The 21,106-nt window shown below is 54.9% G+C and overlaps 1 protein-coding gene across 13 annotated transcripts in view; it reads right to left on the reverse strand.

The window, feature by feature from the left end:
• Window positions 1–1,543: 1,543 nt before the first annotated feature.
• The window catches only part of ARHGEF10L (Rho guanine nucleotide exchange factor 10 like), a 173,906-nt gene continuing 154,343 nt past the window's right edge, over window positions 1,544–21,106 (reverse strand). For all 13 annotated transcript variants that reach the window (XM_066270294.1, XM_066270296.1, XM_066270301.1 and 10 more), the window contains 3 exons: window positions 11,208–11,382; window positions 3,133–3,255; window positions 1,544–2,639 (listed from right to left, as the gene is read on the reverse strand). In XM_066270294.1, the coding sequence (XP_066126391.1) occupies window positions 2,101–2,639; window positions 3,133–3,255; window positions 11,208–11,382 (837 nt within the window). In that variant the 3' untranslated portion in view covers window positions 1,544–2,100. The remainder of the gene's footprint in view (window positions 2,640–3,132; window positions 3,256–11,207; window positions 11,383–21,106) is intronic.

Here is a 21,106-nt window from a genome sequence, read left to right on the forward strand (position 1 = left end):
TCAACTCACTAGTCATTATTCTGGGAAAAGTCTGGATGGGCATTTGATGACCGGTATGAAGGCAACTGCTGGGAGCCCCACCCAGGCAATTAACCTGAACAGTGCAGTCTGTCCCATGAGAGGTGGGCAGTGAGTCTCCCTTTGACACAAAGTGGGAAACTGAGGCCCAGAGAAAATGGATTCAGCTGGAATGGACTGTCAATAGTCAGTGTCATGGCCATGGTTCCTCCATATATGGCTCCCCACCCCCTCCTGGGGACTCACAACTTGCATTCTAGCAATAAATCCAACCACTACACACCCCGCTTTTGCATAGGCTGCCCGCCCTGAGAGGCCCTCCCCCTTTCTCTCTGCCCCGCCCCCTCCCCCAAGCCCACACCTGTTGGCACCTATGCCTGCCCTGCCCTCTAGCCATGCACTTCCTGGGGGCAGCAGTGACCACTGCCTTGATCACCTCCACGGCCCCAGCAACGAACACAGTGCCTGAGTCTAGCAGAAGTTCGAGGGGTTTTCAAAGAGGTGAGTACATGACTCCTCCGGTGGGTACAATCCCACCAGGTGGTTAGGCCCCAGCTGAACGTCCTCTCCATGGTGGCTCTTCTCGCGTGTTCCCAGAGCGTCATCAAGCTTCGTGGCCGGGTCCAGGTGAGAGGTTTGCCTCCCATCTCCGCTGAGCCTTGCTTCCTTCTCCCTGCGCCCTGGCTGCTGCTGTCAGCGAGTATGGAAGGAAGAACAGATGGATGGGTGGGTGGACAGACACGCAGACAGATGACAGAGGGGTGGATGGGTGGACAGGTGGAAAAAACACTTCCCTTTTGGGTGGTGGGTTTGGGTTTTGTTTTATTCCTGTAGGCAGCTCTAGAAATATAAGGATGGAGACGGAGCCAGAAGAGGAAAGCCAGAGCCCCAGGCAGCCCTACCTGCCAGCCTGGGCTCCGCTCCCACCACCCAGAGCTCACCCCACCCCCCTCACACCCAGGGCCCTCAGCTGCCTCCTTGCCTTGCTCTGTTGCCCATAGCAACAGCTCCAGACCCCACCTTCCACAGTGAAGCTTCCTTCCCGCCCAGGTTGGCAGAGCTGAGGCCTCCTGCCTCCATACCACTCCGGAGCTGGGGGCCCAGACATTTTTTTTCAAAAACTATTCAGAAAAGAAGCTCCCAAGAGCCTCCTCTCAAGCAGAAGGGACCTGTCTGGGACGAGGGAAACAGTCATCTCAGTGCTGTCCAATGCAGTTGGCTGTCACATTGTGGGGCTCTCCAAGCCACGCTAGAAATGTGGCTAATGGGACTGAGAAACAGAAATTGTCATTTAATTTAAATTAATTAATTTTAAAAATTGAATAGCCGTTTTGTGACCCATGGTGACCACATCGAACAGCACAGGTCTGGGGCCTGCTCTTGTGGCAGGGTCTTCCCAGTGCCTGGCCTGGGCCACTCCTGCTGACACAGTGTCACACCTGGCTCCAGAACAATCCCTGTCCAGCAACAGTAGCTCTGTCCCTGCTCCGACCTCATCTCAAAAAGAACCCCTCAATTCAAGTACTGTCATTATTCTCGCCTTTTATTCCAGCATCTCCCAGAGCTCCAATATGTACAGACTTGATTTATACACAGATAATATACACCATATATACGTATTTATATATATATTCACATGCCAGCCCACACACTCTCATACACACGCACGCCCCTCCCTGGAGGGGCGCGTGGCTGCCTCTGAGCCCCGCTCGGCCCCTACTAGAGGCGCTGGGCTTGCCAGGCATTTGTGAGGTTTTGAGTTTTGTTTTTAAAAAGGCCATTTCTTCCAGAGGAGTCTTCCCTCTCCACAAACCCAAACCCCTCCCCCAAACACTCTAAATTTTATTTTTTTAAAAACAAGGAAAAGGTTTTTCCTCTGCTCTGTCAATATAGCTACTAGAGACCCAGGCCCGTCCGCCTGGGTGGTTCCTAGAGACCTGGGGCTGTCCGCATGCCCCGCACGGAGCCCTGGAAGGAGATTCCTCCCGCACTCCTGGGGGACCCTGGACCGCCGAAGGGCCATGGCCAGCGAGGGCCCGGCATGGCTGCAGCTGTGCACCCTGGGGGGCGGGGAGCGGAAGGCTATAGCGTCAATGGCACCTGCCAGATGAGGAGGGTGCTGTCCATCTCCCCACACGGGGCCGGCCTCCCGCCCACACCCGAGGCACTGCCAAAGTTCCGGTAGCCCTGCCCGCCCGAGATGATGGCCATGGAGCAGATCTCCTTGCGATGGGCATCACGGGCGCAGGGCCGGCTGCGCACCCAGACGTCGGGGTCGTCGGCCATCTCATAGATGGAGCCGTCCTCCTCGCTGTGCTCCAGGGCGGAGCCGTCGGCAGCCGCGGGCTCCCGCACAGAGAGCAGCGGGCCGGGGAGGTGGGCCGTGGAGCGCAGGCGGTACTGCAGGAGGATGCCCTTCTTGCGTGTCAGCTCTCGGCCCACGTGACTGGAGGGCGCGGGTGCCGGCTCGGGAGCCTGCCCGTCTGGCTTGTCCTCCTCGGCCCTGGGGCCCTCGGCCTCTTCTGGCTCACTCCGCAGGATGTCGAGGGCCAAGATGCTGGTGGCCACTGCCAGGAAGGTCACAGGCCCGCAGTGACCGTTGAGGGAGACCATGCCTTTCCCTGCAGGAATGGGGCAGAAAGAAGGGGCCCAAAGGTCCCAAACATTAAGTGAGGCACCCACACAGGTCTCTGGGAGAACTTTCTGCTTATTGGTTTTTGCTGGGGTTTTGTGTTTGTTTCTTTTGGTAACTGTAATCTACGTTGGCACCTTGCCAGGGGGCCATGGGTCTGGGGTAGGGCTCTCCCGTGCTCCAGGTCTACTGTCTTTGGAGGGGTGGATGAAGCAGCACAGGAGTGACCCTATAAGCCACTTGGGGAGCCTCAGTGTGAAAAGTGCCACAGCTCCCTGCCCAAGCCACCCTCACGACTGTGCCTTGCCCGAGCCATTGCCTCCACCTGGAGAGCCCTTCCCGCCCACCCGATTCTGTAACTCATCCTGGAAGCCCAGCGCAAGCTCCGCCACACCACGTCCTTCGGGAATTCACCCGCGGAGAGCTGATCGCTTGGGTCTCTGTGCCCACAGTGCTAGGCTTCCCACCATCTCAGACCTTACCTGTGATCTTAGGGATGCCTTCCAGCCGGGGCACAGGCAGCAGGACGATGACACCCTGGTCGGTGCCCACCCAGAGCAGACCCTGGCAGATCAGGAGGCTGGTGATGCAGAGCTGCTTCTGGCCTGCAGAGACGGAGAGGCCAGCATGAGCAGGTCACTCTCCTTGGGGGACAGCAGTGGGTTCTGGGGGCCACCTCAAATTGAGGAAATGGTACAATCCAGGCTTCTCCAGGGAAACAAAGGAGAAGCTGGGAGGGGTGTGGTTAAGAGCTGGGGCTCAGGAAGCTGACCTGGCTGGCGTCCAGCCCCGAGATCCCGAGCTGAGTGCTCCCTTCACCCAGCCTCCTTTTCCTCCCGAGTAACGTGGGGCTGCCGCGAGGCTGCAATGAGGCAACGCCACAGAGAACCATGCGGACCCACGTCAGCTCCCTGCACGCAGTGGCCGGGTTCTCAGGCACAATGGGTACGCCCAGGCCAGCCCACATCGGGGTCACAACCAGCCACCTGGGGAGTGACGCCAGGGAGGCCTGTGAAGGTGTGGGTTTGAGGGTGAGGAGGATGTTGGTGCAGGCGGGATGCATGGGGAGGGGGCCAAGGTGGATACGAGAAGCAGGGCAAACTGGTGAATGGTTTAGGCGGCAGCCCCTAAATTTCTAGCCCAGGCTTGACATTTTGCCCACGTGGGCCCTTCCTCCAGGGAGGATGTCAGCCCCCGTTAGTTCTTGTTGTCCATCCCCTGGGTGTGGCCTCTTCATTTTAGCCAAAAGCGATGGCAGGGAAGGTCCCACTGCTCTTCACAGGGAGGAAGGACAGTGTGGGCTGCACAGCACACAAGGCTCCGGGGCCAGACGCTGGGTTCAAACCCCAGCTCTGCCACTTCCTGGCTATGCGACCTAGGGCCAGTCCCTAAACCTCTCCGGCTGTCATTTCCGCATTTGCAAGAGCGGACATTGATGACATTTCATAGCCTTGTCCTGAGGATGGAATGAGTCAATGACTACATCACCGAGGCCAGTGCCGGGCATGTGGTGTGCACGGGCAGGCGCCGCCTGCCGTTATCGCGACTGTTCCATCGCGAACGGTTTTGGTCGATGAGATGGGTGTGAGGGGGAGACTGGGAGCAGACTCCTGCCTTTCCGGAGGGCTGCCTCGCTTCTGGCCTGAATCCTCCTGCCCTGCTGAGAGGGGCCTATTCTCCCCTCAAAGGAAATTCCAACTCATGCCACATATCTCGGCAGGAACAATGCCACAGCACAGGTGGTATGATGCTGAGAGCAGTGGTCCTCAACCCGGGCATGCACCAGCACCCCAGGGGGGCTCACAAGCCAGGGGCCAACCCCAAGAGGTGAGGCCCCGAACCGCATTTCTAGCAAGTTCCCAGGTGGCACCGAGGCTGCTGGTCCAGGGACCGCACTTTGAGAAGCACTGCTTTGCAGTGTGGACAGCACTCACGTGCTTGCTCTAGTGTGACGGAAGCCTTGCAACCACTGAGAGGCAGTAGTCGGCAAACTGCGGCTCGCGAGCCACACGCGGCTCTTTGGCCCCTTGAATGTGGCTCTTCCACAAAATACCACGTGTGGGCGCTACCTCGATAAGGAATGTACCTATCTATATAGTTTACGTTTTAAAAATTTGGCTCTCAAAAGAAATTTCAATCGTTGTACTGTTGATATTTGGCTCTGTTGATTAATGAGTTTGCTGACCACTGGATGTTACGCCCATTTTTCAGATGAGGATATTAAGGTCTGAAGAGTTCTCCCAGCTGGTGAGTGCCAGGTCGGAGCCAAGCTCAGGCCTCTGCTTATTACAGCCGGGTGGTCCCACTGCCTCTGCTCTTGAGCAAACTGCCTCAGGTCCCTACATATCAGTGTTCGGGCCTCTTTTGCAGGGCAAGCAGTCTCAGAGGTGGATGGTAGGGCTGCACAGTCACCCCAGAAGCAGGGTTTCCATCTTGGGGCTCACATCGCTCGTCTAATGCAGTGTGCTGTATCGTTGCCAACCCGTCCACTCTGCATCCAGGACATCCTGGGTGCCTACACTGTGCGGGATTCTACACTCGGTGCTGGAGGTGCAGCAGGAAGGAACTACACACACACACACACACAAAGTTCTGCTCTTGAGGAGCAAACACTCTAGAACTTTCTGGTTTGATGCTCATGTTCTCTACTAAGCTGTCCAGTTATGTAGCCATTACCCATCTGTGACTACTGGTCACTTAAAATGTGGCTAGTGGGACAGAGAGACTGAATTTTTAATTTCATCGAATTTTAATAGTGGCTACCACATCAGTGCAGCTCTGTGGAGAGGAAAAGAGGATGTGAAAACAAACAAGAAACATAAATACTAGGCAGAAGATTCCCATGCGGTGACAGGGCAGAGTGAGGGAAGGATTTCTAAGTCTTCATGCCTTAGTCTGCCTCCAGGAAGGATGGGGAGGCTGGTGTGAGGATGTGAGATCAGGATGACAAGGAAGAGGCAGTCACACCAGGACCTGAACAAAAAGCCCTAGAGACAGCATGTGCAAAAGCCCTGTGACAGATATGTGTTCAGCAGGTCAGTGGAACAGACTGAAGCCAGTGCAGCTCGGGGACAAAGGCAAGATGGCTGGATGGAGGTTAGGAGAGTAGATGGGTGAGGGGTATGGACTATGACTCTTTTTTTTTTTTTTAATATTTTATTTATTGACTTTATTATTTTATTTTTTTTTTGCACTTTTCTGAAGCTGGAAACAGGGAGAGACAGTCAGACTCCCGCATGCGCCCGACCGGGATCCACCCGGCACGCCCACCATGGGGCGATGCTCTGCCCATCCTGGGCGTCGCCATGTTGCGACCAGAGCCACTCTAGCGCCTGAGGCAGAGGCCACAGAGCCATCCCCAGCGCCCGGGCCATCTTTGCTCTAATGGAGCCTTGGCTGCGGGAGGGGAAGAGAGAGACAGAGAGGAAGGCGCGGCGGAGGGGTGGAGAAGCAAATGGGCGCCTCTCCTGTGTGCCCTGGCCGGGAATCGAACCCGGGTCCTCCGCACGCTAGGCCGACGCTCTACCGCTGAGCCAACCGGCCAGGGCCTATTTACTGATTGTTTTAGAGAGAGAGGAGTGAGAGAGAGAGACAGAGAGAGAGAGAAGGGGGAGGAGCAGGAAGCATCAACTCCCATATGTGCCTTGACCAGGCAAGCCCAAGGTTTCAAACCGGCAACCTCAGTGTTCCAGGTCGATGCTTTATCCCACTGCGCCACCACAGGTCAGGCCTGGACTATGACTCTTAATTCTGAACGTGATCAGAAGCTACCAGGTGAATGATAGACCTGATCTTGGAGGAGTGTTTTAGCAGTGTGCCAGAGGACTGGAGGGAGAAGGGGGTGTGCAAGATGGAGGCAGCCAAGACACAGTGGTGTCAGGGAGATAATGAGAAGACAACAGGTTCAAGGTCTGTTTGGAGCAGAATCCCAGGCCTGTTGACAGACTAGAGTGGGAGGGGGAAAAGGAGAGGAATCAGGGACAATTCCGAGAGTTTTTGTCTCTAGCAGCTGGGTTCATGGCAGTGCCATCGACTGAGATGGGGGAGAAGCAGGTCTGGGGAGGGGTAGTCAAAGCTTCCTACCAGATGTGTTGTTTGAGATGCACACTAGAAAGCCAAGTGGAGCTGTCAGCACACAGTGGGATATATGAGTCAGGCGATATGATGCAAACTCAAAAAGTCATATTCACGTTATTGATTCAATGTGGAAATGCAAACCACACTGAAAAAAAAAAAGCCTGTTCATCACCTGACAACAGGGACTATTTCACAAACAGTATCTGGCGGTTGGTGAGGCTGGGGCTCTGCCCCACACCTGCGTCAACCCAGAAAGTGTGGGCTCCAAACTACTAGGACACCTCCCGTCCCAGAGTGGCACTACCACCCCCAGGAAATCAGAGCAAGAAGCTCCGGCTTTCTCTCACCACCAGCCATCTTCCCTTCTAGCCCCAGCCAGGGTCTATAACTACCCTCTTTTCCCCTTTGCTTATTTACTATTCGCCGATCCAAATGTAAGCCTCCTGAGGGCAGAGGTTTATCTGGGTGCTCAACATCGATTCCCTAGTACGCTGGCCCACGGCAGACACTCAAAACGTATCTGAGTAAATGGGTGAATGAATGAACGAGAGAGGTGAAAAAGGACATGGGTGTTGATGTCACTTACTCCCTGTATGAATTAACAAGTACTCCCATTGATCAATGAATATTACAAACCCACCTTGCTCCATTTTATGATTATTAGAAATATACATCTATATCCAGAGAGAAATAATATAGATACACAGTTGAGCACAGCTCTTAGCCCTACTATACAATCAATAAATGGAGGCTATTAGGATAACAGCTGTAATTATTAAAAGGACCTAGACTCTAACGTCTTAAGATCAGTTCCACCAGAGCCATAAACCTGCCAAAACGATACAGCCAAGAGAGGGAACAGCGGCCAATGTTTCATTTCGTGTGTCTCACCTCCTTTTTCCCCAGGGCCCCTGGGGCCCTGGGAGACCAGGAGGAGACCATTTCCAGATGTCCGTGCATCCTCGCGGCTCAGCCCCCCCCCCCAACACCTCCCCATCCCCCAGACAGCCGAAACCCGGCCTGCCAGAGAAAGGAAGGCAGCGAGAAATGAAAGAGATGCCGGAATTGAGAAATGACTTCATCATCAGACCTCATTCCGGGGCCCTTCCTCCTCCCCGCTCCGCCTGGAGGAAAAGAGCTAGGCACTTCACAAACAGTCCGAAAGGGAAAAAAAAAAAAATTCTAATGGTGGATAAATATTTTATCACAGAGACTTTAATGCAGCAGTATTCAACTCACCCAAGCCATCTATCTGGAGATATACAACTTTAAAAAGCTCAGGCTCTCGGAGAACATTTTATTAATGACCTGTCTAGTTTAAGAGGAGGAGGGAGTTTAGGTTCAAAAATGCATTAATACCAGTCGGGTACACAAGTGGAAGACAGGGGTCGGGGGAGGGAAGGAAGCCTGATAAATTTTTAACGTTCCCTTAAAAAAAATCCACGCTTAAAGGAGGAACAAATTTATTACTAGTTATGCAATTATTTCATTTGCTGGCGCGGGGGAAGAGAAAATAGTTAAAAAGCCTTTTAAAATATTTCTAATAAAGAATTTAAGAGTCCTGCTCTGTGGTTCTTTGGCAGGGGCACAGGGTGGGGTGGGTTTGAAGGCCCCCTGTGGCCCAGCTTCCCTCAGGGTTGGAGGGCCCTGGCCTGGCAGGCCCTGGGCTCCCTGGTGCTGTGATGAGGACTGGTCAGGCCTGGGGGAGCAGGCCAAAGGCTGTAAGTCCAGGAACCTCGGCCTCCGCCCCAGACGTGCCCAGCAAGCGGAGCAGTGGCTTCTGTGTGCTCCGATGTACCGGAGGGAAGGGCGTGGACTCAGAGGGTGGGGAGTGAGCAAGGAGCCCCTCTAATGCATGACTGATGGGGCCCAGTGTGTCGGGGGCAGGGATGGCCCAGAAGACATGATGGAGACGATGGCAGTGAACAGTAGCACTGGGGACTGAGGCTTACGCAAGCCCGGGATTGCACGGTCTCAGGCCCACACCCACCTCCCCGAGGGACAGGGAGAAGGGTCAGAGAGGTTCCCCATGGGCTCCCAGGCACAGGGCTGGAAGGCGGCAGAGCCAGGACCCCAGCAGGACCTGTCCAACTCTGGGCTCTCTCTGGTCTGCCCAATGCGGTTTTGGTCAGGTTCTGACTCAAATCTCGGCCCCTCGTTGTACAGATGGGGAAACTGAGGCCCGGGAAGGGGGACGCTGCACAGTAAGTATGCAACCTGCGTCCTGGCTCCGGCCACATTTGCAGTGTGACCTTAGGCCAGTCACTCGCCCTCCTTGGCTTCAGTTGACCTGGCTCTGAAAAAACTCCACAGGGGTAAACGCTCTTTCCATCTTTAAAGGGTAACTGCAAAGGACAAGTCAGCCCGTGGCCAAGAGAGCACGCTTAAACCCACATGGCGGGTCAGCCGCGTGGTAGGAGCCCCCTCTGGCCACGTGATAATTGCCACGCTTCCTCCCTGTCTCCTCCGTGCCCACGAATGACACTGAAAAGATTAGGAAGGCCCATAAGATTATCCATTTTTCTCCTTGTTCTACTAACTTGAAATAATTTAGCTATCAGCATGAATGTGGAAATATTTTTGCAATATAGAGACACATTTATCGCAGTTAAAATTGATTTACTTTGTATAATGACTAAATCCTAAGAAATACAATAAAACTAAAACTGCAAAAAAAAAAAAGAAAGAAAGATAGAAAAAGAAAAGACCCATTACACGAGTCCCACAAGTCCCTACCATACCCCAGGGAACATTCCGCACCCGAGGGAAACTGTTAGGGAGGTATTTCTTCTCCTGGTGTACCTACCAAACCCCAGATCTGGGGAAGGTGTCTTCCCAGCCTGACGGCATTTACCCAGAGCCAGGAACCACCTCCAGTGCCACGAGGGGCCAGAGGCTCCAGGGGGCGGAGAGACCAGCCGGAGGCCCAACAGCGGTGGAGCCGGGACTCTGGCCACCTCTGAGGTCATCTCTTCCCTATTACACGCAGCGGGGCTCTGAAGTGAGTCTGACCTTTTGTAACTTCTAGTCCTGCCTCTGCCTGGCTGTGTGACCACAGAGCAGCCTCTCGACCTGCCGAACAAACCTCAGTTTCCACATCTGTGCAATGGGGACAACCCCCACCTCCGGGGGTTCAGATGAAATGAGATCCTGTAGGTAAAGCGCTTGAGACCTAGCTCACTGTAGGGCTCATGGCTGGGTAGCAGTTAGAGACTACTGCTCTTTGTTGTTCATCTGGTTGTTAGTAACCAGCGGATGCTGTGACCACAAGTCCAGACTCGAGGACAGTCGTGACTAGCCGGGAGGAAGCAGGAGCCAGAGTGATTTCCAGGCACCCTATCTGAAGTTAGGGACCAGGCCTCTGGTATAAGACAGAGGCCCCCACGGCCCCCAAAGTGCTGGCTGGCCTGCTTGCCCTTGGCCCAGCCTCACAAGACAGGGAGGTCAGTCTCCCAGCTCAGCACACACCCAACCCACCTGTCGAGTCCTGGTATGATTAGCTTTGGGCCCCCAGCCTGCCATGCCTGCTCTGTGTCCCTGGCCCCAGCACCCTTCCAGGGCTAAACCAGCCCAGCCTGCAGTGTTCGCATAAGACAAAGTTTCTTCATCCTCCCAGACCAGCCATGGGTCAGTCTGTCTGTCTGGAGGAAGATGGGCCAAGGGAGGAGGTAAGGTAAGCTGATGCCTGCTGGCTCTGTGGACTGCTCTAAGCAGGACTGGGCCTTGAGCAGTGCCCACTCTGCCCCCCACCCCAGCGCAGCCTGCGGGGGTCTGGGCGGTGGCCTGAGCAGCAGATGGGGAGGGTAATGCCTGGAGCCGATTCCATCCAGGCCTCAGACAGATGGAGGGTGCAGGGGTGGACAGGTAAGTGCCCTCCAACCCTAATCCTCTCCACCACGCCTCACAAACAGCTGTGCAGGAGGACGCTCAGGCCCCAGGGAGACGCTATTCAAGCCTTAGGCCCTCCCCCGACCTCCAAACCCCAGCCAGTGAATGGAAAGGGACAGCTGCCTTCCTTAGCAAAACCTCTAAGGAAAGAGCCCCTTGCTCGGCCTTCTCTCCCCCTTCGCCTCATCCTGTAAGTGACTTGAGGCAGAACTGGGTTTTTGTCCACCTGAGGAGTGGCAGATGCAGACAGGCCTGACTTGGGAGACCCTGCTGAGCTGGGAGCCTCACTTCCTGTGAGCTGGAGCCCACTGTGCTGTAGGGAGGGGACACCTGATGACAGCAACAGGGCTTTAGCATGATAGGCCTGGGCTCACATTCTAAACCTGCCACGTTCCCCCTTGGAAGCCCAGTTTCCAAGGCTGACCCAAGGCTACTGCGGGGGGTTAATGAGATGGGCTGGACCGAATGCTCCCCTGCCCCGCCATGGAAAGTGCTCCTCCAACGTCAACTGCCTCCCTCCCTCCACAGGTCCAGGACAGCCGGGACAAAGCCCCCCACCTCACCCCCCACCCCCGACCCCTTGATGCCTCACCCGGCAGGAGGAAGGTGGTCCTGGTGGCGATGTTGATCTCCTGCAGGTGCTCCAGCGTCTCCGTGTGGAAGAGGCGGATGGAGGAGCCGGAGGAGAAGGCCATCCAGACGCCGCTGCCCGCCTTCACCATGTGTGTCACGCTCACGGCCTCATCCTGGTGCGCCTCGAAGCTTTGCTGCGACAGAGTGGCAGGTGTTGGTGCTGGGCCAGGTCTGCCAGCCCAACACCTGGGGGCCAAGCTAATCCAGCCTCTGCCTGAACAGTCGAGGCCAGAAGGAAACCTCAGAAGCCCGGCAGTGGCGTTTGGTAACTTTAACAGGCAGGGGCATCCTGGTATGTCATGTCTGCCAGTTCCTGTGGTGTAAATACTTCTAACAGGGCCAGTCTCAAGCTGCCTACACAATAGCACTAAACAAAGAGCAGGGAGAAATTCACCCGCACTCAACCCTTGGGAGTTGACAGGACCAGGCTTTAGCGCATCACCATGACACGGGAGGACGACAGCCGAAAGTCAACGGGAAGAAGTAGCTGCCTACGTCTTATCTAAGTTACGAAGGCAACCAACACAACTACTGGGAAGGGAGGCAGGTGCTGTGAGCCAAATCCTCATCTTTGACAGCGGGGAAGCAGCACAGAATGTCCAAATCGATAAATAGGAGCCAGCGGAGAGACAAGGAAGAGACATATGGAAAGCGCCAGGTGAATTAAAACAGAAACAGGTGAAAAGTATTTTCTCCCAGGAAAGGAGATGGGATGAACCAATCTATGCTCTTTGATTTTTTTAAAATAGGTTTATGTACAATTTTGATCTCCGAGAAAAAGACCTCTTTTTTAGAGAGAGAAGACAGTCCGCGTTCCCGCCCACTGAGGACGAAGTCCCAGCTCTGACTCGGCATTGCGGGCCCGCCTTGGCCTCAGCTCTCTCCGGTCAGCCTGCCCACACTCCAGGCCAGCCAAGGCCTGTGCCGGACGGATGCTCAGGACAAGCCGTGGGGCTGCCCCTCCACCTATATGCCACGTACATCACCCACTGCCCTCCCAGGTACAGCTTTCCACAGCATCTCAAGACTCCCCTCGGGGTGACATCTCTCTTCCATGAGGCATCCCCGGCCACGTCCTTCTGCACGCCATCCTCCACTGTCTGTCCTGCCCGGTGACACCTACACTGTGTGTGGCTCTGCTCAGCCCCTTCCACCTGGACTGTGAACTGCAACGACAGACAGCGAGCCACGGGCCCTCCAGTACCCCCTGCTCAGCGCAGGGACCAGCGCACAGTGAAATCTGGTCACAGAGGGAATGGGTGGACACTTGTGTTCCATGTACAACGTCTGGCTGGTACTCAGATATGGACAAGTCCAGGACAGCAGGCTGGCAACAACCTCAGTGCCCCGCCACTGGGGACAGTCAGGGAACTCTGACGCATCCACGGGGTGGACTGTTCCACATCCGTTCACGGACAGCGGCTGGGTAAAGAACACAGGAGAATGTGAATGCCGTAGAAGCTAAGTGGGGGAAGAAGTGAGTGCCAGGGAGGAGAAACCCGAACACTGAGGACTAGTCCAGGGCAGCACCTGGTGCGTTTCCTCCTCCCCAGTTTTCCATTGTTGCCATCTTATCTATAAAGATCATAGAACCCGAAACTGCAGGAAGACATTGGACAGAACGTGCATGTATTTGATATCAGATCTGCTGTTAAATCTCATTTCCTCGATAACTTTACAAGCCTGTGCCTCAGTTTCCCAGTTGTAAGTGGAAGCTGCCATGAGGATTATAGGCTCCTGGGTGAAGAGGAGCTCAGTGTAGGCCCAGTTCCTATTATGGTCTAATTCAGCTAACAGATGTCCTTGCGCTCCTACTATGTGCCTGGCGTGAGTCTAGGTGCTGGGAAGGTGGTGATGAATAAGATAACCAAGGGGCCTGTTCTCAGCTCATAAAGGGTGTGTTCCCAGTGAGGAGACAATCAAAACAAATAAACAGATAAAGATTATTCCAGCCCTGGCCGGTTGGCTCAGCGGTCGAGCGTCGGCCCGGCGTGCAGGAGTCCCGGGTTCGATTCCCGGCCAGGGCACACAGGAGAGGCGCCCATTTGCTTCTCCACCCTTCCCCCTCTCCTTCCTCTCTGTCTCTCTCTTCCCCTCCCGCAGCCGAGGCTCCATTGGAGCAAAGATGGCCCGGGCGCTGGGGATGGCTCTGTGGCCTCTGCCTCAGGCACTAGAGTGGCTCTGGATGCAACAGAGCAACGCCCCAGAGGGGCAAAGCATCGCCCCCTGGTGGGCATGCCGGGTGGATCCCGGTCGGGCGCATGCGGGAGTCTGACTGCCTCCCCGTTTCCAGCTTCGGAAAAATAAAAATAAAAAATAAAAAAGATTACTCTAAATAACGATAACCGCTGCACAGGAAAATAATGTTGGGAGCCACTGAGATTGGGTGGCCAGGGAAGGTCTCACTAAGAGGTAGCATTTAACTAGAGTCATAAAAAATATAAAGGAATCAGGCCTGGGATAATAGGAGTGGTGAGGGGGAGAGCATTCCAGGCAGAGGGGCACAGTAGGTACAAAGGCCCTGGGGCAGGAATGAGCTTGCCATACTTGAGAAACAGAAAGGTGGTCAGTATACAGAGCATGGTGGTTAAGACAAGGCAGGGAGAGGTTGGCAGGGCCAGGTGACACCAAGCCACCTTGAAATCCACAGTGAAGAGTCTGATTGTATGTACGGGCTGGAGGGGGCTGAGGGGGTAAGTGACATGACTAGGTATACCTTTGAAAGAAGGTCAGTTCATCAGCTGTGTATGGCAGGAGGCTGGAATGATGGGCCTTAAATGAGCTTAGTGAACAAGTGATGGCAGTAACATGACTCGGTTTGTTTTGCTGTAGATCTAGCCAGTCCTTCAGCCCTGACTCCATCCTGACTCAAAGCACCAAGAGGTTTCCCAAGGAGATAAAGAAGCTGGTGAGGGCTAGGGGGTCGTCCGTGGGGAGCTTGGTTAATGAACTTAAAGCTTATTTCTAATCTGAATGCAGGGCCCAGGAGACCAAGACTTTGAGATGGCCAACAAAACTGCTTTTTCTAAGCTCGTCCCTGATGGCTGAGCTCTGCGGCCCAGGACGGCGTGGCCCGAGGGCTGTGGGAACAGGAAAGCCAAGGATCCCAGAGAAGGGGTGGGGAAGAGGTCCTGCTGTCGGGAGGTGGGGCTCTACAGCTCCCCCTTACTGGGGGGACCCTGAGAGAAGCAGCTTAGCTCCCTCCCAGACCAGAAGTTCCTCATCTGTGACTGGGGTGGGGGGCACATGTCTCCATCGAAGTGGGGGAACCCCAGGGGCGAGAAGGGGGGTCTCACATCAGGCTGGGCATGCTCAGAGGCCAGGGAGCTGTTTCCTCCCTCAGATTGGGGGCTCCTTGGGGGCCAGCTCTGTCCCTCTTTCCTTGATGCCCGACCCCCATCCCAGCGAGGGCCCGGGTGCTGGGAGGCTCAGCCAGGGAGCCTCTACAATCTGAGGGAAGACAAACCCCTCCCAGCCGCCACAAAGCCGGGCCCAGTCCATTGAGGTATGGGGCTGGGGGTGTGTGTGTGTGTGGAATTTCCATTTCTCTGGCCTTCTCCTCAAATTTGCTGCCCAGAGCCCTGGCAGTGCTGCCTCCTAGTTCCTTTCCGGTTTTTAATTAAATTTACTGGGGTAACCTTGGTTAACAAAATTATATAGGTTTCGGGTGTACAGTTCTATAACACATCACCTGTACATAGTATTGTGTGCGCACCACCCCTGGTCCGGTCTCCCCCCATCACCATCTGTCCCCCCCCCTCTTCTCCCTCCCCCACCCCCTCTCCCTCTGGTTGTCGCCACACTGTTGTCTGTGTCTGAGTTTTTGTTTGTCGGTTTGTTTTGCTTAATCCCGTCCCCTTTCTCACCCAGCCGCCACAGTCTTCTTTTCTTGAGAGGCTCATCCTTCGGGGGAACCCTGGTGGGGGGATGTTACCTTCCTGGACCAGCCTGCACTGCAGACAACCTTCCCGAAGGCCCACGCACCGGCGGAATGCCTGGTTCACCTGGTTCTAACAGGACACCCCCCTCCGAGGGGCCCTGCTGAGACAGGGCCACCGAGGAACCCCCAACCCCAATCACAGGTGAGACACTCGAGTCCAACCTGACCTCCCATAGTAGCGCCCGCCCTCAGCGAACAGCTGGGCAAACGGACGGGGACCAGGATGGACGGGGGTGCCCAACACGCCTTGTCCAGGCTTCTGCAAAGGCAGCTCGCACACACTCGTACACGAATGTGCCGACACACGCACCATCAGGAAGGCGATGCGTGCCCACACGTGTGCCGCGAGACTCCTGCCCGGCTCCTACGGACAAGTGAGCACTTCCTGCCTCTGAAAAAAGCCGAACCGAGAGGCCTGGAACCACAGAAAGCTGCACCTGAACTTGCAGCCAGCCAGCCCTGCATGCTGCTGTCAGAATCTAATTAAAAGAGAAGTCAGCAGTGGAAATCCAGGCTCATTTCTCCAGAGGTATAACAAGTCTGTCTCCGAGCCCAGAGGGCTTTGCATGAGTAGGGCGGGTGGGGAAGGGCAAAGGCACATATGAACAACAGTGCCGTGGCCCCAGCCCCCCGTCCCCGAGTTCTCTCTGCGGTCCCCAGCACCCCTCCCCGTGCCAGGAGCCTGCTCACGGGAGCCAGGTCTCCCGAGTCCTGGCTGGGGCTCCTGGGCACACGGGACAGGAGCAGTGACATGCCAGCATCACAGGTGCCCAACAAGGGGGGCTGAGGAAGCCGAGCACGGCATCGGGGGTGGGGGGCGGCACGCGGCCCAGCCCTGGCTTCCCCCGGGCTCGGTGCTGACAAGCCACACAGCTTATTTTGTCTCCCAGCTGGGTATTCACTTGCCCAGAAAGGAGCTCAGAAATTGCCAAGGGAGGCTGCCTGCCCAGCCAGCTCTGCTGTCCTCCCGACCGGGGCCAGGTGAGACACTGCCCACCTGGCACCCCAACCCAGCTCGTGGCTGCCCATTTCTCACCTCCAGACCCTTCCTCTAATCTTTGGCCAGTCTTGGGGACCCAAGAGTGGGGGGGCCACCTTACCCTCCATGTGGCCTCTATCCTGCTTGTCCCTGAGAAAGGCCTACCACCATCAGCCCGATCGTGCCCCTCCTCTGGGTTCCGAAGGCCCGGCACCTCCAGGCCACTGGGCCCCTACGGTCCTGGCATGGCTAGTCACCACCCGCTCACCCTGTGCAGGAACCGCTGATGCTCTGGACCAGAGGGCTGCCAACAACGACCCTCGGGCGACGCCAACCTGCCGCCTCTTTCGGGGAATCAAGTTTTATTGGAACATGGTCACACCCGCATAGAAAAAAGTTGATTCATGTGGCCCGGCGACTCAGTGCTCGGAAGATACACCCTTCGTCCTTGTTTAAGGACAACAAAGTCTGCAAAGAAATCCTGAACTCTGCTTAGTGGGCTTGGGAAGGGAGGGAGACAGGCACAGCTACTCTAAATCCACGAGGGATGACTGAAGTACGCTGGTGTTACTGTCGGGAGCCAGGGCTACACAGAGACAAAGGAGCCATGTGTGGAACGACAGGGGTCAGGGTGAAGTCCTACAGTCTCGGTACGGACTTCTGATTTTCCTCCTGGCTCTCTGCACTGAAAGGGTCTGGACGCAGTGTCTCACCAGCAGCAGTGAGCACCAAATCTTGATTTATACACCCCATCCCCGCAGACGGGAACCGGTCAGGGCACTCCGGAGAAATGGCTGATGAGGACGAGGTGGATGCAGTGGAGCCTAGAACTGCTCCCCATGCAGCAAAGCAGGGAATAGCTCAGGGAATGACAGGGAGTGTCCAAAGGACCAGCAGCCAGAATCAAGGGGTTCCTACTGGTCAAATTTGAGACAATTTGAACATCAAAAATAATAGTGACAAGGCTCTGGCCAGTTTGCTCAGTGGTAGAGCATTAGCCTGGCATGTGGATGTCCTGGGTTCAAATCCTGGTCAGGGCACACAAGAGAGGCACCCATCTGCTTCTCCTCCCTTTCCCCTCTCATTTCTCTCTCTCTTTCTTTCTCTCTCTTCCCCTCCTGCAGCCATGGCTTGATTGGAGTGAGTTGGCCCCGGGCACTGAGGATGGCTCCATGGCCTCTGCCTCAGGCACTGAGACGAGCTCAGTTGCTGAGCAACAAAGCAATGCCCCAGATGGGCAGAGCATCGCCCCCTAGTGGGCTTGCCAGTTGGATCCGAATTGGGATGCATGCAGGAGTCTGTCTCTGCCTCCCATTCTCTCGCTGAAAAAAAAAAAATAATAATAATAGCGAGTGCCTTAGACTATAACACACAAGACTTTTAAAAGATCCTATGCATCTATAGTGCAAGTAGTTAAAGGGGGTGGGGGATAAAGTGGTTGAGTGGGAGAAAAGAGAACTCTTTAAACAATGAAAGTTTGGGGTGACTGCTGAGAAACAGGATGTTCACAGATTCTCCAAGAACCACCTGCAGGTGACCTAGTAATTACAAAGGGAGTCTGGGTATCTTTATGATGGGGAGACCTGGCGGACCCACCATAACCCCGTGACCAAGGACGGGGCCATGCTGCACGTCCCGCCTCCTTGGGTGATGCAACAGGAAGTGGCATCTGTCCAAGAATCTGGCCAAGCATTCAAATCTCATCAGGAAGAAACAATCAGGCCATATTCCAGATCGTGGTACTTTTTAGAAGACGCTGGTTTGGACGTCTCACAAAAGTCCACATCATGGATGCACACACATACAAGCAGAGGGATTATTCTAGATCAAAGGGAGACTAAAGAGACATGACAACCAAATGCAATGTGCGGTCCCAGCTGGATCCTGGGTGGGGCTGGGGGAGAAGCTATGAAAGCTATTTTGGGGACAACTGAGAAAACGTGCATATGGACAGCACATTGATGTTAAATCTCTCAGTATGGTAAATGCTACTGAAGTTATGGAGGAGAGCCATGCGCAAGTGTTCGGGTGTGAAGGGCAATGATGTCTACAACTGACTTTTAAATGGTTTACCCGAAAAGAAGGGTGTGTGCGTAGGTATAATATGGGGGTGGGGGCAGGAATTACGGCAAAATGTTAACAGTTGGTTTACGAGGTGAAGAATGTATGTCTGCTCATTGTACTATTCTTTCAACTTTCCTGTAGTTTTAATTTTTTTTATTTTTCAAATAAAACAGTGGGATAGGGGAGTAGGCAATGTTATTAAAATATAATAATAATTAAAAGCTGGCAGCCAGCAGGGGAAGGGGGAGGGGGAGGGGGAGGGGGAGGGGCACAAAAAAGACTAGCTAGAAGGTGACGGAGGACAATCTGACTTGGCAACATAATTGATTGACAACATAAGCTAGACATGTTTTCTTTGAACACATGTACCCTGATTTATTGATGTCACCCCATTAAAATTAATAAAAATTTTTTAAAAGTCAGGGTAAATTATAAGTATATACAGCATAACTATTCTAAAATGTATGCACTGGAAAAAATGTCTAGAAGGAAATAAACCAAAATTGCAATGTGAATAATAAAAAAAAAAGCTGGCAGCCAGCAGGGAGGGGCTGGGTGTGCTTCCCAGTACCTGCTCATCTCTGGCCAGGTGGCTGGTCTCCCCTCTCATCCATCCAGGGACGGAGCACACACCACGAGTGCTGCAGGCACGCTGGCTGAGGTCAGGGCTGGTCGGGGGAGCCCGGGAGAAACCAGGGGTCCCGCGCCCACACCTTCCCCTATGCCCTCTGCCTCCTCCCTGCAGCCTCACGGCAGCCCCTCTGCAGGCGTCTGCACAGAGGGCTTCGGGTGAGCGATACTGCCCCAAATAGTGCTGACACAGCCCAACCTCCCGTTCGTACAATATTTATGTGCCTCCAGGTGACACTTCTGTGCTTGGTTTCTATAAATTCCCAGGTGAGCGGCTCAGAATTCAAAGTCATTAGAGCTAAGATGACACCAAGGAGCCGAGGAAGAATGTTGTGGCTTTCAGGGTGGGGGTGGGGCTGCCGAGGCAACGGCAGAGAGCTGGCAGCTGCTGCTTGCTGGGCACCTACTGTGCGCCAGGCCCTTCCCAGGCTGCAGTATCCCATCCTCGCAGAGGCTCCTATGAAAGACGAGGAACGCACCCAGGAAAGGGACGCCATGAGTCCAGGGGGCCCACTAGGCAGAGGATGAGCTAGGCACGGGCCTGACCTGCAGACTCCAAGCTCAGTGCTCACGCCTGGCACTCTCCAGCCGAGCGCCCAGACGGGGTGTGTGGTGAGCAGGGGCTCTTGCCTCCCACCCTCTGCTCAGTCAGAACACGCTGGCCTAGGAGGCCCCAGCATGGACCCCGAGATCAGCCCCAGAACACCCGCCAGCCGCTCAACACCTCTGCCTCCACTTGTCGCCACAGCACCAGCATTCCAGCCTCACCTAATGGGCACTGAAGCTTCCAGAAATCAGCAGTGTGGGGTCACTCCGTCAGCCAGAGGACGGGCTGGGGACTGAGACCCAGAGGTCACGCTCCGGCGGCTGCACTGAGCAGGCACGGTCCAGCTTTAAAGACAATTAGCACAACAACCTCCTTCCCTTTCTTTATCTGCCTTATTCTTGTCAACATTTCACAGCCGAGGGGACAGAATGAGAGGGTAAATGACGTTCACAATGTCACTGTGCTTAGCCAGTGGTGGGGGGAAGCCAGCGTTTCAGCTTAGGGTGACCGACTCATCGCAGTTTGCCCAGGGAGACCCCAGTTGTAGCACCTGGACATCCAGCCCCTCCTCCTGGGCAAACCTGGACAGCGGGTCACCCTACTGGGACTCCAAAGCTCATAGCCAATCTGAACCATGCACCAACACCTTCACGTGGGTCCCATCTGTTGCCTAAACACTCTGCCTTCGGAACCCGGTCAAGGTCGAGGGGCTGGGTGCCCAGAGCAGATCTGTCCTTCCTTGTGCATTTCTGACGGAGGCACCACCTCCCCCCTCCCCGCGGTCGGTTACATCTCTGGATCTCAGTTGACGCATCTGCAAAGCGGCGGTAAGGTCATTCCTGACTAATAAGAAACTTCATCGGATGCTGGGCTCTCCTAACTCAGGGCCACCACAGAAATCAAGAAGGGACAGAGGAATGGACATCCCCGTCAGCTCCAAGCCTGAGAGCCAGTCCCAAACTTTCAACAACCCATTCTGAAATTGATTGTGCAAACTTTAGTGTCTCTGGTGTCTTTTCCTAGAAAGATGGCCAAGCAGCCATCCCAAAGTTAAACTTTCCTGCGTTAAAGCCTACTTGTCACATAGCACATAAGAAAGGTGGGCACAGAGGTTGGGGTTGACCCCTGGCTACCTAACCATGGCCCTGACCAAGGCACAGAAAGTGCCACTCCAGGGAGGCTGTCCTGCTGCGGCCACACGGGCCACGCTGACCTTCTGCCTTTAAAAAGAAAACAAACTGAGAAGGAAAGCGGACAGAGGGGAAGGGGTGACAGGCTGATAGAATGGGATGAGAGCAGAAAAGCAAATCCTGGAGGGAAGGGGGGAGGGTGCTACGGGGAGGGAGACGGGGGGGGGGGAATGTGCTGGGGCACACGGGGGAGGGGAGGATGAATTCGGGGGGGGGCACTAGAATCTATGTAAACACAATAAATTAATTAAAAAAACAAAAACTGAAATCCTCCTGCGCACCCGGCTGTTCAGGAGGAAGTGGAAAATAAAAGCATCTCAGAACGTGGGCTATTGATATTCTACTCGTTAGTACTATTTAATCTCCTTTTGTTTCCTTCAATTATATAAGCCAGCGTAGCGGTCCCTCTCCATGGACACCTGAGGAGGGAGGCTGGGCTGGCGGCCACCAGGGCCACCGAGCATCTTGGGGTGATCTTGTGTGGCAGCCGCTCCAGCCTTGCCCCGTA

The sequence above is a fragment of the Saccopteryx bilineata genome, chromosome 3 (genome assembly GCF_036850765.1).
Source record: "Saccopteryx bilineata isolate mSacBil1 chromosome 3, mSacBil1_pri_phased_curated, whole genome shotgun sequence".
NCBI lineage: Eukaryota > Metazoa > Chordata > Mammalia > Chiroptera > Emballonuridae > Saccopteryx > Saccopteryx bilineata.